Raw genomic sequence first — 16,993 nt, forward strand, 5'->3', positions numbered from 1 at the left:
ATGTCATCAGTAAGGGTGAAGAAAAGAAATGAACAAAATAGGAAGGATATTATTAACATGTTTTTAAAGGCCATCAGCAGTGTTGGTTAGGGTCTTATGTTGGGGTAGAAGTCATAGCTTACTGAGGCTTTGATAGTTAAAAAGATTTCAGTATGTTTATTGAGATATTGTGGCTGCCGTATTTTTTAAATGTTTTGTCTTCTGTGCATTACTAAATTTATTGTGGTCCACAGTTAGTACTTGCTATTTCTATGTTGTTTTCTATTGAAATATTACCATAGGGAAAGTATTCACCATAAGTAGTAGACTTTCTTCTCTACATTTTAAATTATGCAGAGAAATACCTACTGAAGTTCAATATTTCAGTATAGATATTGCTCCAGAGTAACTATGTCTTGGTGGACATGCAAGTTCTTAGTAGGGAGTTACATTACAGCTTTTTGTGGCTTTTCTCTTTTTTCCTCTGCATCCTACTGATACTTCAATAGTAAAATAAACTTTATAAATATTGAAGGTGATAAAGGCAGACTGTAAATCATAAAGGGTGAAAAATTTTCAAAGATATTCTTTTAAGTCATACTGAACATAATCAGGAAATGTGTGATGTACCCAAGCTCCTTTCCCAGGTGCTATAACTCTTCAGTTGCTCAAATTTATCTTATCAATAATTATATTTTTACTTTCTTTTATCGCTGGATCTGTATGACCACTGTAGATTATCTTCTCTCTTCCCGGATTTTGAAACAGGCAGACTTGGCGGGGGAAAGAGGTTGTTGTTATTCATTTTGAAACCAAACTACATCCAAATATATAGCAAAAGCCTAGGAAATACATTACCCTCTCTCTCTTGGATATGTGAACCACCTTTCAGTTATGTGTCTCAGAAGCATTTTAAACAGCTCTCCATTGTCATATGATACAAGAAACACTTAAGGAAAGAGTAAGCACACATATTAGATAGAAAGTAACTACAGTACATGCACCCTGATGTTCACTGCAACACTATTTACGATAGCCAGGATATGGAAGCAACCTCAATGTCCATTAACAGAGGAATGGATAAAGAAGATATTGTGTGTGTGTGTGTGTGTGTGTGTGTGTGTGTATACATATATATGTATATATAATGGAATATTACTCAGCCATGAAAAGGAATGAAATCGGGCCATTTGCAGAGATGTGGCTGGAATGAAGTAAGTCAGAAACAGAAAGATGAATACTGTGTATTAACGCATCTATGCAGAATCTAGAAAAATGATATAGATGAACTTATTTACAAAGCGGAAATAGAGACACAGACATAGAGAACCAATGCTTGGACATCAAGCAGAGAAGGGAGGGGGTGGGATGGACTGGAAGATAGAGATTAACATATATGTACACTGCTATGTATAAAACAGATAACCAATAAGAAACTACTGTACGGCACAGGGAACTCGACTCAGTGCTCTGTGGTGAACTAAGTGGGAGGCAAATCCCCAGAAGAGGGACTGTATGTATATGTATAGCTGATTCACTTTGCTCTATAGCAGAAACTATCACATTGTAAAGCAACTATACTCCAACTAAAAAAAAGAAAGAAAGAAAATAATTTCTATTCCTGACAGTTTAAAAGACTAGTGATATTCAAACTACAGAATACCTGGACATGCTGAATAAAAGGCAAAACCATCTCCTTAGATGCATTACTGAGACTGCGGGAAAGAGAGAACTCATTCTGAGGAACCAGTCTAGGACACCTAGAGGCATGTTGGTTCCTTGTGGAAAGAGCCAAGCTAGTGAACAGAATATCTGAAAAGCTCTATCCTCAGAACAGGGCAAACTAGAAACAAAACTCACTCACAAGGACACGAAAATAAAGAATCTGGTTTCTACCTGGGCTCTAACTGGAAAACTCTGAAGATAAGTAACCAAGAGCCTACCCCTACATGAGACTCTAGTTTAAAATGACACTGTGCCAAAACTTAGCATCAAAACTGGTCTTTGAAGGAAATGCAAGACCAGTGTAGAGGTACGTGCCTTCAACCCAAGCCTCAAGAATCATCACAAATGAAAACCTACTGAAGATGGTCTCACAATCCAAAACTAACAGAACTAGTTGTAAAAACAGATTAGAAAATGAAAGGGAATAACTGGAAAGAGAAGAGACAGCTGTGGTTAAAAAAAAAAACAAAAAAACAGAAATTTGAGATTATTTTGTTTTGAAAAAAATCTTAAAAATCATAACTTCACTTGATGGGTTGAATGGCCCATTAGATACAGCCAAGCAAACTACAGCAGCAAAACCAGTGAATTTGAAGAGTAATCTGAAGAGACTGCCTAAAAGAAGCGAGGTCTCAGTTGCTCAGTTGTGTCTGACTCTTTTTTGACCCCATGGACTATAACCTGCCAGGCTGCTCTGGGATTCTCCAGGCAGGAATACTGGAGTCGGTTGGCATTTCCTACTCCAGGGGATCTTCCCAACCCAGGGATCAAACCCACATCTCCTGTGTGTCTTGCATTAGCAGGCAGGTTCTTTACCACTGAGCTACCTGGGAAGCCCAAAAGCACAGAGGGATCAAGCATGGAAAATGTAAAAGCATGGTCAGGGTACTTGAAGGAGCATGAAGTTCAGTATATGTCTAATACAACTTTCAGAAAAAAACAGAAGAATGAGGTACACTATTCCAGGAGAATATTTATAGAATTCAATAATAGAATTTTTACAACTGAAGAAAACTTAAATCTTCATGTACAAAAGTATAAACCTTTATCAGGAAATAGTAAATACAAATGGAGTCATACCTAGACACACCATAATAAAACTTTAGAGCAGCAAACACAAGAGAAGAACTTAAAGGCAGCCAAGGAGAAAAGATATAACTTACACAGGAATGAAATTATACTGGCAACAAACTTAAAAAGAGTGACACAACCCAGAAAATAAGAGAGAATATTTTCAAAGTGCTGAGGTGAGATAACGGAATCAACCTAGAGTTTTGTATCCCAGTTAAATTATTTCCCAAGAAATGAAACTGAGACATTTTCAGATAAAGACCCATCATTACTAAATTTAATAATTGTTGTAAAAAAAAAAAAAACAGAATCCTTTAAAAAAAAGGATAAAAATCAAGAAGGAATTGGGAGCAAAGTAATCATTAAATGTGCATAAAGCTAAATTTTACACGGAATGTATAAAATATAAAAGTAATAGTGATGATGGTGGTGGTTACCATCAGTTCAGTTCAGTCGCTCAGTTGTGTCCGACTCTGCGACCCCATGAATCGTAACAGGCCAGGCCTCCCTGTCCATCACCATCCCAGAGTTCACTCAGACTCACGTCCATCGAGTCAGGGATGCCATCCAGCCATCTCATCCTCTGTCATCCCCTTCTCCTCCTGCGCCCAATCCCTCCCAGCATCAGAGTCTTTTCCAGTGAGTCAACTCTTCACATGAGGTGGCCAAAGTACTGGAGTTTCAGCTTCAGCATCAGTCCTTCCAAAGAAATCCCAGGGCTTATCTCCTTCAGAATGGACTGGTTGGATCTCCTTGCAGTCCAAGGGACTCTCGAGTCTTCTCCAACACCACAGTTCAAACGCATCAATTCTTCAGCGCTCAGCCTTCTTCACAGTCCAACTCTCACATCCATACATGACCACTGGAAACACCATAGCCTTGACTAGACGGACCTTAGTCAGCAAAGTAATGTCTCTGCTTTTCAATATGCTATCTAGGTTGGTCATAACTTTTCTTCCAAGGAGTAAGCGCCTTTTAATTTCATGGCTGCAGTCACCATCTGCAGTGATTTTGGAACCCACAAAAATGAAGTCTGACACTGTTTCCACTGTTTCCCCATCTGTTTCCCATGAAGTGATGGGACCAGATGCCATGATCTTTTCTGAATGTTGAGCTTTAAGCCAACTTTTTCACTCTCCTCTTTCACTTTCATCAAGAGGCCTTTTAGCTCCTCTTCACTTTCTGCCATAAGGGTGGTGTCATCTGCATATCTGAGGTTATTGATATTTCTCCCAGCAATCTTGATTCCAGCTTGTGTTTCTTCCAGTCCAGCGTTTCTCATGATGTACTCTGCATTGAAGTTAAATAAGCAGGGTGACAATACAGCCTTGGCGTACTCCTTTTCCTATTTGAAACCAGTCTGTGGTTCCATGTCCAGTTCTAACTGTTGCTTCCTGACCTGCATACAGATTTCTCAAGATGCAGGTCAGGTGGTCTGGTATTCCCATCTCTTTCAGAATTTTCCACAGTTCATTGTGATCCACACAGTCATAGGTGGATTGATTTGGGTGTATAAAGGCAGATGGAGTAGCACTGAAACATATACATGGCCATGTAAAATCAGATAGCCAGTCGAAACCTGCTGCATGACACAGGGAGCTCAGATCTGGTGCTCTGCAACAACCAAGGTGGGTGGGATGGGATTTAAGGTGGGAGGGAGGTTCAGGAGGGAGGGGACATAACGTATACCTATGGCTGATTCATGTTGATGTATGACAGAAACCAACACAATATTATAAAGCAATTATCCCTCAGTTAAAAATAAATAATTTTAAATAATAAGAAAGTAAGATGGAGCTAAAACTCTGAACAACAATAAGATGTAAAATGTGAGGGAATAATAAAGCCAGGTATGCATGTTGATGTTTAAAAATTAAAGAATAGAGAAATAATATATAATTTTCAAGCTAGTATAAGCAAGCAGTGGATGCCAACAAAGAGGAAGTAAAAAGTATAGAGAAAGCAAGGTAAATATCTTAAAGTAACATCATAAAAATAACCCAGATATATCAGTGATCACAATAAATGTAAATGGAGTAAATGCATCAGTTAAATTCTGGGATTATTATAATGGATAAACGAACAAAACTCAGTACATGCTGTTTATGATAAATACAGCTAAAACAAATTTCCATTTAAATATCAGCCGAAGAAAAAGTAGCTGGGTTAATAAAGTGAATTTTGAGGTATTTCAGAAGAATCGAAACACTCTTCAAACAGACTTGCTATGTTAATTTAGATGAGCAGTTTTTTCCAGAAAATTTGTGAATATATTAAAATCTATCATTTGGGACAGTGTGGCAGAAGCAATGACATCATAGAAACTAATGATAGAATATTTTAAGATCGATGTTCAGTCAGTGAAAGGGTAACATTAAGATTCAGGTGCCCTAAATTCACTCTCTACCTGGGGCACTTTCTAACTGGGTGACTTCGGGCAGATGCATTACCTCCTGAAGGGCTTCCCTGGTGGCTCAGTGGCAGAGAACCCACCTGCCAGTGCAGGAGACATGGGCTCGATCCCTGGGTCAGGAAGATCCCCTAGAGAAGGTAATGGTGACCCACTCCAGTATTCTTGCCAGGCAAATCTCATGGATAGAGGAGCCTGGGGGGAGGGGCTACAATCCAGGGGGTCACAGAAGAGTTGAACACGACTTAGCAACTAAACAACAACAATCATTATTACCTCTTTAAACCTTAGTTTGTTCTGTAAGTGGAGCCAATAATAACGTTTCAGGTTGCTGAAAGAAATCACGGCCACAGAAGCACTGGTAATCTCTGAGAGCCACAGATATTATATTGTACGTTATCCAACTATGTCACTGTGAGTACTATGCTCTGTATTGTCCAAATGCAAATTGAGAGAAGTTGATACGGCAATTGACATATAACCCAATTAATTTTTAAAAAATAATTTGGACCATCATCTCCACTGAAGTTGTTTATTTGCCACTAATTCTTATAGGAAGGCAGTGTAGGTAATGGAAAGTATGTAGGTTTTTAGAGTAAGCTTCACCAAGGTTTGAATCTTAGCCTACTATGTGGTAATGGTCAAGCAGTTCATCTCTCCGAGGCCCATTATATCAGTACTCCCCCCGCCTTGCACAGTTGTTAAGAGGAATGGAGATTATGAATGTCGCATGCCTAACAAGTAAAGCACAGACCAGGTACATAGTAGGTAGACCATAAATAGTCCTGATCATATTATAGCAAACAAATAACCCTGTGTGCCTTCAGAACCAATAGTTTTAAGATTTTTTTTTAGTTTTCTGAAAACACTATTCTTTGATATGTTAATACAATCATCGCGTAAGAACGGAGAAGGCAATGGCACCCCACTCCAGTACTCTTGCCTGGAAAATTCCATGGGTGGAGGAACCTGGTGGGCTGCAGTCCATGGGGTCGCTAGGAGTTGGACACAACTGAACGACTTCATTTTCACTTTTCACTTTCATGCATTGGAGAAGGAAATGGCACCCCACTCCAGTGTTCTTGCCTGGAGAATCCCAAGGGATGGGGGAGCCTGGTGGCTGCCATCTATGGGGTCACACAGAGTTGGACACGACTGAAGTGACTTAGCAGCAGCAGCATCCCATAAGAGATGTATCTTTATAAGCAAAATGTGTGTGCTCAGTCGTGCCCAATTCTTTGTGACCCCATGGACTGTAGCCTGTCAGGCTCCTCTGTCCATAGAATTTCTCAGGCAAGAATACTGGAGTATGTTGCCATTTCCTCCTCCAGGAGATCTTCTGGAGCCAGGGGTCAAACACACCTAGCTTGTGTCTCCTGCATTGGCAGGTGGATTCTTTACCACTAGGGCTACCTGAGAAGCCCCTATAACCAAAATATCTGTTAATAAAAACTTTCCCTTCTCCAAACATGTCAATATCAACCATGTCTTTCATTCCCTACTATGCAAAGTTTTTTTCACTTAGTTAAAAAAAAAACAAGAAACTAGTTTTACATTTCATTGTTTAAAAAGTAAGAGCCTTGTATTTTTAAGCAGTTGGCTATTTGAACTGATTTTATTTCACAAAATTCACGTGAAAAACATCTGCATTATTGCAGATAAAGTGTATAATGATCTCAGTGAGGCTTTTCTATATTAAAAAATGAAATAATTAAAACATTTGACAAAAAGTAATAACCCTCACCACTTTCTCACAGCCCAGTCCATGCTCAACGCTGTTTCTTAACAGCAATCAAAAACCCACGTCCCTAAATTAGTTACTGAGACCAGAGGACAACATGAGAACTGGCAATTCTAATAATGTCACGAATAATAATAATAACAGTGCTCTTCAGCTGACTAGTAAAGTAATGGGGAAAGAGAGTGGGAAGAAAGAACGAGCACAGGCCACTAAAAGCCTTCTGAATACGGGGTCAGGACTGAAGCTATGCACTGTGTTATGTGGGAAGCAGCGTGTGTCACCTCCCCTTCCATTGGCTGTTTATCCAACATCAATACAACACTTTAGGAGCCAAATTACTAAACAAGCTGCCAATTAGGCTTGCAGTCAGCTGGATAGATTAGCAGCTAAGAGAGGCCGATACAAGATTTTCATCTCTTGAGCCAATTACGCAAGTGAATTACTATCCACAATACTCTTTGGAAGATTTGAGGGGAAAGGACCGACTCAGCTGTAATAGATATAAGAGATCCAGAATAAAGGGGGCTGGAGCGGGAGCTTGCAGAAGGGTTAGCAGGCTATGTATTGCTAAAATTGCCCGAGCAGGAGGAGAGCCTCCCAGGAAAGGACTTAAAGGATTTAGCACCGCCAGGAGCAAAAGAAAAGGAAATTACGGTTGTCAGATGCTGTGCTGAGACGGAGTTGTTCCACTCCCATGTTTTAATCTCATAAAAGAAGGATGAGAGACCAACGGTAGATCTCACGCCAGAGTCATTTTCCATGAAAAATGAAGTATCTGTTTTTTCTTTTTTAAAGTTATATAGAATAGCCATTGTTTTTTGTTTGTTTCAGAAATCTGTGTTGCTATGGGGGAAAGATTTAGCATTTAAGAAATCAAATGGTCTTTTTTTTTTTTTACATGATGATAATGCTTCATTTTAATTAAGAGAAATAAACCAGCATTAAAAAGATAGAATGAATTCTTTTCTGCCTGTATAAAAACTAAGCATGAACTTATGGTTACCAAAAGAGAAAAGAAATCGGGGAGGGATAAAATAGGAATTGGGGATGAGCAGATTTTGATGTTCAGTCAAGCTGCTATATATAAAATAGATAACAAAGCCCTACGGTATAGCACAGGAACTATATTCAATATCTTGTGATTAAACCATAATTGAAAAGAATATAAAAAAGAATGCAGATATACTATATATGTATGTATAATTGAATCACTTTGCTCTACGCCAGAAACTAACACAACATTGTAAATCAAGTATACATCAATTTAAAATATAAATAAAAAAGGAGGCTGAAGTCGAGTGGCCACTACTGAGCCACCACACTTGAAATGCCAACATTTTAAAACTACAGTCATGAATCAGTTATTTGCTGTTCATTTCAGAACTGAAAACTAACCTGCAGTTTTTGCAGAGATGGTTTAAATTGACTTTGTATTTTCTCTTAAATATTTGTTTAAACTTGAACCTTTGCAGTCTCTTATATCAAAAATATAACAGATGTGTAGCCTGAAGCCTCATTAGACCTCTGATCTGACCTTAGCTTATCAATGGATTAAATTAATTTGTGGTGATCACAGAAAAATTAGAGAGATAAGACAAAATGCTAGTAGGCCATGTAACCTGACACGCCTGAGAAGTAGCTGTTGAGAAAAAAATTAGATGCCTTGTTGTTGCCATTATCATAATTTTAAAGTAAAAACTTAAAAACCTTAATTGCCTTTTTGTTATTAAACACGTTTTAACAAAAGGCTTTTCTTTGTTTTGTTTGTTTGGTAATTAAGAAGCCCATTTTTATATTTTACATGTTTATGTATATTTTTGTATAATTAGATAAATATATAAAATCTCTGCATATTTTTATTTTCCCTTTGTCAAGCAGTAAATATTAGTCCAGAGTTTTCCTTTGGTGCCAATCTTTGGCCGTTCAAGCTGCTGGCAATTGAAGGGTTTTTTTTCTATTACATGTTAAGATACTTGCTTCAGTGAGCTAAAAACCAATCTGACAAGTCCAAAACCAACTCATTATTGTGGTAATCCAGTTCTCACTCCCTGTAATAAAGTTAGCAATGACAGCAATGTATTCTATTCTCAGTCTGAAGATGCTCTGAAGATTAAGAATATCAAAATACTCAGTAAAGGTCTTGCAGAAATCCACTGATACTTACTTTATAGTTCATTATAAAACTCACCAGTTTTAGTTATAAACTCATCAGTTTCAGTTATATAACTCATCTCTATCACTTTGCAATTCCCTTCTGTAAGTTAGAATCCTGAAGAACAACCCACTCACTATTCTCCAGAAAACCAGATACAAATTACCAGATTAAATATACTATTAGTTCAACTCTGACATGTCTTTTATTACTTACTGTTATTTATGTTTTTACTATGAAATACATACACCAGAGACTTCCCAAGTGGCTCAGTGGTAAAGAATCCATCTGCCAATGCTGGAGACTCAGAAGACATGGGTTCAATCCGTAGGTTGGGAAGATCCCCTGCAAGAGGAAATGGCAACCTCTGTAAATAGTCTGCCTGTGATGCGGGAGACCTGGGTTTGATCCCTGGGTTGGGAAGATCCCCTGGGGAAGGGAAAGGCTACCCACTCCAGTATTCTGGCCTGGAGAATTCCATGGACTGTATAGCCCATGGGGTCGCAAAAAGTCGGACACAACTGAGCGACTTTCACTTCCCGGTATTCTTTCCTGGAAAATCCCACGGACAGCGGAACCTGGCAGGCTACAGTCCATCGGGTCACAAAGAGTCGGATGTGACTTAGCAACTGAGCAGCACATGCAGAGAGTGGAATGAAATGTGTAGGTAGAGCTTTAAAGAACAATGATAAATTGGTCACTACTGTAGCCACTAACCGTATCAAGAAACAGAATACTCTACACTGTGATCCCATAGGTAATATTTTTGCTATTGTTATTAGTGCTTAAGAGATCTTTATATACAGTCTTAGAGAAAGAGGAGGATGAAGAATCCCAATTTTGGGGGGTAGAGGTGGGGTAGACGGTGCTGTTAGAAACGCAAATCAGGGAGGAAAGATAGACGATGATGAGAAAGGGATGGAAGGGGATGAGGGTGCAGGAGCAACAGCTGACTCTCAAGTCTTTGATGGCAGTGAGTGATGTCAGCACCTGCGCATTTCAACTCTCAGACTGTCGCGGAAAACACAGCCCTCATTTCAAAACAGAAACATGCTGGACCCAGGACGGAGCTTGGATGCCACAGGCATCCTGCAGACCTTTGGAAACTGAGCCATCTTCATCCCTGGAACCCTAGGGATGGAATTATGGGCAAACACTCTAGCCCAGAATTCTACAACAGACTTTCGAGGAAGCCCCAGTATAGGAGACGGTACTGAATATGTTCTCCTAAAACCAAGATGGTTTTAAGCTGTTGTTATTTAATCCCTAAGTCGTGTCCAACACTATTGCGACCCCACAGACTGTAGCCCTCCGGGCACCTCTGTCCATGGAATTTTCCAGGCAAGAATATGGGCAGATTGCCATTTCCTTCTCCAGGGGATCTTCCTGACCCAGGGATCAAACCCGCATCTTCTGCGTTGGCAGGCAGATTCTTTACCACTGAGCCACCAGGGAGTCCATACTTTGGCCCCTTTTCTTCCTACACAGTCTGTAACATTAGCTTGCTTGATGATCACTCCCTTAATTATCAAGGAAGAATAACCACAGAAATGGTCTGGTAATTTGAGTTTTGATTGCTTTGTATTATGCCTGTTTTACAGATCAGAAAACAGAAACCCAAAGAAGTTAAATAACTACTAAGTGGAAGAGCTGAAACCATGGTCTTTTTCCATTGAGCCTTCTACTACAGCAAGCTCTTTATCCAAAGATGAATAAAGAACCCTCCCCAGTATTTTGTTGAAAGGAAAACTTCAAAGAATGTGGTTTTCTTAGCCTAAGAGGGCCTTCATCTGTGTTCATACTAACGTGGGATTTTGTTTTGTTCTGTTTTTGTCATTTTCTAATTCCAGGATTTGTAGGAGAAAACGCCCAGCCAATCCTAGAAAACAACATTGGAAACCGAATGCTCCAGAATATGGGCTGGACACCTGGGACAGGCCTCGGACGAGATGGCAAGGGGATCGCTGAGCCGATTCCAGCCCTGCAGAGGCCAAAAGGATTAGGACTTGGGTTTCCTCTACCAAAAAGCACGCCTGCAACCACTGCCTCCAATTCAGGGAAATCCGCCTAAGAGGAAAAGCAGAAGAGCTGTTTAGCAAGTTTTATTCGCTCGCTATAGCCCATTGTTCTAAAATGACAGCATAGCTTCTGTGGTTGAAGCTGAAATCTAACATCAAAGCCTCAGACTTGTCCCTCTAGCTTCCTAGCTGCTACAGTTCTGCCAGAGTGATAGAAATGGGATTTCATCACAGTCCATGGTGCTAAAGTAAAAACCTTCACCTTTTAAAATTTTTCAGTGACTCGCATTCTAGGTGTAAGGAACAGCTCCTTTCTGTTATTTATTTTGATCTTGTATTGTCAGTAATCTCTCATGTTTTAGCTTGATTCATTCCTGTGTGCGCTTGATGCACCCGCGACCGAGCACGCCTACGTGTTTCTAAAATAGGATTGGCCAGAAAGGGTTGTGTTTCACCTCATCCCTGTCTGTCCTAACCGAAAACACCTGTCATCACATCAGTGAAGTCCTAAGCACATCTTTTTTTGAGAGGCTGGCCAATTTCGTATTCCTTGAATTTGACTTTTTTGTTAGGATTCCTCAACAGGGTGACACCCATTCATCTTCTATCCTTGGACACTGCAGTATGAATGAAGTTCACAGCTGACAAACAGCAATTAATGTTACCCTCTGACATGTCGACAAAAATAAACCTCATCATTGTGATCACCACAGTGCCCTCAACATGACTTTACTGCAGATCTTATCAATTTTACCTCATTTAGAACATAAAATAATTATGGAAAGAAAAATGTATTTTTTAAATTCACCATGACTGAGTTGTAAACTCTATTAGTAATCTAGACTTCCTTCTACCTCCTTGTTCCCAAAGGTTGATATTTTTTTTAAGATCAACTCAACTGTAGTAAACTGATTTTAAATTTTAACCATCAGAGTAAGTTAGAATATCAACTCAATTTATTTGAAGATTTTAATGGCTCTCCCAAGAATTGAAATTTCTGGCAAAGATCCAGCCGGTTTACAAGGTGTACAAAAAAAAAAAAATGAACGGTACTGTTTGCCCTTTCTAACACCTAAGCAGTTACTTTAAAAGAAGCAAAACAAGTCATTTTTATTATGTGCCTAGTATTGTTACATCAGAATCCTCTGCTTCATAATGTCCAAGATTCTGAATTGCTCTTAGTTTAGATGTTGGTTGGTTATTGTCTTCGTTAATAAGAACTAATAATGATATTCTCTTTTGTAGTGACCTTTATTGGTTGAGTGAAGGCCAAGATAACAGAGGTGAATCAACCTGCTAATGTTTTTTAAGCTTTGTTTTTCTAGGGCAGTTTTAGATTCACAGCAAAATTAACGGAAAGGTACAGAGATTTCTCAAATATCCCCTCCCCGCACACATGCCTAGCTTCACCCATTATGTACATCCTCCCCCCCAGAGTGGTATATCTGTTCCAGTTGTGGAGCCTACACGGACACCTCAAAATCACCCAAACTCCACAGTTTCTATTACAGTCCACTCTTGGTGCGGAACATTCTGTGGGCTTGGACTAATGTATAATGACATGTCTGCACCATTATAGGATCACACAGAGTAGTTTTACTGTGATAAAATTCTTCTTGGCTCCTCTGTAACAGGCTTTTGGGAATTTGACAGTAGCTAAGAGTCTGACAGTGAGGAAAGGAGGTTTATGCGTGTAATAGACCTGTCCCACGTGGTCCTCTAAAGATTATACTGCTTGTTAGGGAGAAGGAAGTTCAGCGTGCTATTTGAAAGGCTTAATGGTTTGCCCACTTACAGGTTTTCCTTTTAAGAATTATCTTCTTTTCTAGGGTTATCATGGTAAGAGGACAAGTTGGTTAGAGAACCATAGGCTACCAGATAAGTTGCTTTTCTTATGCCCTTCTTAGCATACCAGGTGAGCATTCTTATTGGATAAAGTAACTCTGTTGCTTGATGCTTTCCTAAATGTCTGTTACTTGAAAATTCAGCATTTTTTAAAAAAATATTTTTTATTGACTACTCATTCTATCTACATAAGGTGCAAAAAGCTGGGGGAGATTGTCTGTATTTTGGTTTAAAACTTCTTTATGGTAGTGTATAGCACTCTAAGGTCTGTTCATAAGTTTGTTTTCATTCCACTGCCTGAAGATCTTTTAAAATCCTTGAATTTTGAAAAGCCAAATTTGGAGCCACAGGTAAAACTCAGTGAGGTTTTTGTGAGACTGATCCCAAATTCCCATGGACTTGACCACTGTTTTTCACTTCACCATGGTCCATCTCTCACGGTGAGGAAAAGCAAACCTCACACGAGCTGGCACAGGGGAACTCCTTAGCTAAATGTCTCAGCTTTATATATATTTTTCCTTGTTCTCCTGGACAGGCATCAGTCTTCTGAAGAAACTTTCTAAGATATCACTGAACTCAGGTGTTCTCTAACTCCACCTCCCAAAATAATTCATCTTTATATTTTCCCTTAATAGAATAAAGGTCTCAATATTGACACCTTGAGCCCTGTCTGTGACTCACAGAAGACTTCAAACGTGTTTTATTCTATAGGAGTGTTTAAGGAATACATGAATGAATACTCAAAGCAGAGAAGTAGTGACTTCCCAAGCGTTCCCCCTCCTCTCACACAGACCTCCCTTCACTTTTCAGTGAAATTTAAGAATGATCATTGCGCATCTGAAGTTCTGCTTGGACCTGAACTTAATCAGAGAAAAGAACACAATTGAAAAGTGGAATTTTTAATGTACATCAAATATCTTGAAGATACGAAGTGCACTAATTTAGTTTGTTGTAAAGTTAATTTTTACCAGTTCCTATGCCTGTAGAACCCAAAGCATCCAAAAGAATTCATGTTTCAGAATGTATCAATCATATCTCCATAAAAAGGCAGTTAGATTTTTCTCTTGTCCTTCATAAAGCCATCACTTCTATAGAATCTAAGCCTCGTATCAAATTAATTGCTTGTACTAAAACTTCTGGAGAATGCATAAGTCTCTTCCATTACTATCCAAGTTATCTATTCCCCAGCAAATAGCCGAGAGACTGAGTGTGGCTACATTAGCAATTCAACATTTTGGCTTTATATACTTGTTATACTTGATGTTAACCAGATTGTGTATTGGTGTCATCTACTTCCTCCCTTCCTTCTTTCTCCCCAAATACAATTTTTAAGACAATGTTACCCCCCTCAAATTTCTTTGCTTTTATTTTTTAATTATATGGTCTCCTTTAAAAGAAAATCCACTGTTAACTAACATTTACCAGTTAATTGGTATCAGCATTTGAAAACAGACTTTATAACTGATACTGTTGCTATCAAAGAGAAGTTAAGACAGTAGGGTTAAAGATATGCCTAATGTATACATATAGGTATGTTTACAGGGCATGACTGCAGTTTACAGACATGATTGCAAAATAATTGCATTTTATTAATATCAGCATTGTGAATTGATATTCTTGCAGTTAATTGAACTGACAGTTGCTTCTCTTCAATATGTTTTAATTTTGAGCAGATATTTCATGAAAGAGAAAAATCACTGCTGACATGCTTTTTAAAACCATTTCCTCCTATACTCTGTTTTTCTTTAAAAAAAAAAAAGTGGTATTGTAAAACGAAGTTGTTTAGCAAAGAATATTTTGGATTTTTTTTCTTTTAGTAGAAAGATATAATAATAGTACAACAAAGAATGAAAGAATAAACATTATGTTTAAGAATGTTATTTATAAGCAGTCATTGTCTTTGTGCTTTAAATGTTTCCCTCTTGAAATAATAAAAAATAAAGTTGAAAGAACTTTTTTTTTTTTAATTACTGAAAGTCGCTCAGTTGTGTCTGACTCTTTGCGACCCCATGGACTATATAGTCCATGGAATTCTCTAGGCCAGAATACTGGAGTGGGTAACCATTCTCTTCTCCTGGGGATCTTCCCAGCCCAGGGATCGAACCCAGGTCTCCTACATTGCAGGCAGATTCTTTACCAGCTGAGCCACCAGGGAAGCCCAAGAATACTGGAGTGGGTAGCCTATCCCTTCTCCAGTGGATCTTCCCGACCTAGGAATCAAACCAGGGTCTCCTGCATGGCAGGCTGATTCGTTACCAACCAGCTACCAGGGAAGGCCTGGTAATTACTACCTATTGACAATTAACATTGAACAGTGCCATTAAGTGCTAGTTGCTCAGTCATATCCAACTTGTATTTAGCCCATGAATTGTCACCCACCAAGCTCCTCCGTCTCCAGGCAAGAATACTAGAGTGAGTTCCCATTACCTTCTCCAGGGGATCTTCCCAACCTCGGGATCGAACTCAACTCTCCTACATCACAGGCAGATTCTTTACTGTCTAAGCCACCAGGGAAGCCCCAAATTCATTATTCATGTTTCACTCCTAGAAAATGTCAACATTTTCTAAAAAGTTTTAGGGGAAAAAATTGGTAAACACATTTGATTTCATTTATTCACAGCTGATTGTGACCTGTTATATCACATTTCCCTGGTTTTGTTCTCTCTGATGCTGGGCTAGACTAACTGTGTTAAGGTTTCTTTCCACCCAGAGACTCTGATTCTAAAGGAATAAGTGCAAGTTCTCTCTGATACCTTGAAATACGGATCAGAACCATATGTGTTACTCCATTTCCTTCTGGGAAATTGTGCTCCTCAGAAACCTGCTTGGATATTTTAAATATTTTATAATACTCATTAAAGTGTTGAGTTCTGTTGCTTATAGGAAGCATCTCATCATGTTAATAAAATACTCTTTTCTCCCCCAAAAAACTGAATTGTGAGTTGTTAGAGTAAGTGGATTTTTTTTTTTTATCCAATAGGTATTAAATGCTCATTTATTTCACAGGCTTGCAGTAATATATACTCAACTGACAAGTGGACCATGAAGGCTCCTTCTGCTGGATTCCTACTAGGCAAAGACTCATTACTTTACCCACCTGACATTTTAAGGAGATCCAGATTTGTCTCTAGCGAGTCGATGCCATTAACTGCCAGGAGTATGATCTACTATTGCCACTTTTGGTTTTATCTGTACATTAGAGTTGTCTTCTGTCTTGGAATTGTCATGGAGTTTAAATCATTCTCAGATTCACCGACCTCACTCCTGTTGCAGTGTCAGAATGGCCCGTGTTTACTCCTTCATCCTTGAAGGATGAAGTTAGGCAACAATTGAAGGCCATTTTTGTGTTTCTTTAGTCGTCTTTCTTTTTCCCTTAGTTTGAATATTCAAGATACATTAATGGCATTTTAAATCTATGTGTAATTCTTGATCTGTCAGCTATAAAATGGTAAAGACAAGACTGTATTATGATAGCATCCCAAGCAAAAAGAACACTCAGACCTTTTTTCTACCTGTTTTCATCTTCCGATTAAATTTCAAGGAAATGTTTATTCCTTCCTAAAGGTAGCATTCTATAATAAAAGCAGAAAAGATGGGAAATAGTATAGTAGCTCATTACATACTTTAAAAATGTGCTTGCCAAAAAGCAAACAAATTACTTAAGTAAATTTCTTCAAATGCCAGAATTTCATAGTTAGGATGAGCAGATGAGTTTCTGGGGGGAGAAATTAAGGCTTCATTAGATACCTGTGTGGCTAATCTCACTCTAAAGTTCTTTTTTGATGGCTATAATTGATCGTGGACACTACAGATAATCCATGCTGTAGGTAGAGGGGACGGGATTCACAAAACAATTTTTAAGGTAACGTGAAGCACTTGGCAGAACACACTGAGATTGGGAAATGTCAAGTTGGAAACCAGAGGATTTCTAAAACAACGACCGTGGTTTTCAGCAGTCAGCCGGGTGGTCCAGAAACTGAAGGCCTGGTTCTTGCCCCTCCCCCATCTTTATACCCATTTCCTTTTATCACATCACTCCCGATTCCTTTCCA

The 16,993-nt window shown here is 38.8% G+C and overlaps 1 protein-coding gene across 1 annotated transcript in view; it reads left to right on the forward strand.

Moving 5' to 3' along the window:
- Positions 1 to 14,891, forward strand: part of GPATCH2 (G-patch domain containing 2) — a 197,276-nt gene extending 182,385 nt beyond the window's left edge. Inside the window, exon 10 of the mRNA XM_040263269.1 lies at positions 10,929 to 14,891. Coding sequence (XP_040119203.1) covers positions 10,929 to 11,149 — 221 coding nt within the window. The 3' untranslated portion in view covers positions 11,150 to 14,891. The remainder of the gene's footprint in view (positions 1 to 10,928) is intronic.
- Positions 14,892 to 16,993: the final 2,102 nt, after the last annotated feature.

This window comes from Oryx dammah, unplaced genomic scaffold (assembly GCF_014754425.2).
Source record: "Oryx dammah isolate SB20612 unplaced genomic scaffold, SCBI_Odam_1.1 HiC_scaffold_21, whole genome shotgun sequence".
Lineage (NCBI taxonomy): Eukaryota > Metazoa > Chordata > Mammalia > Artiodactyla > Bovidae > Oryx > Oryx dammah.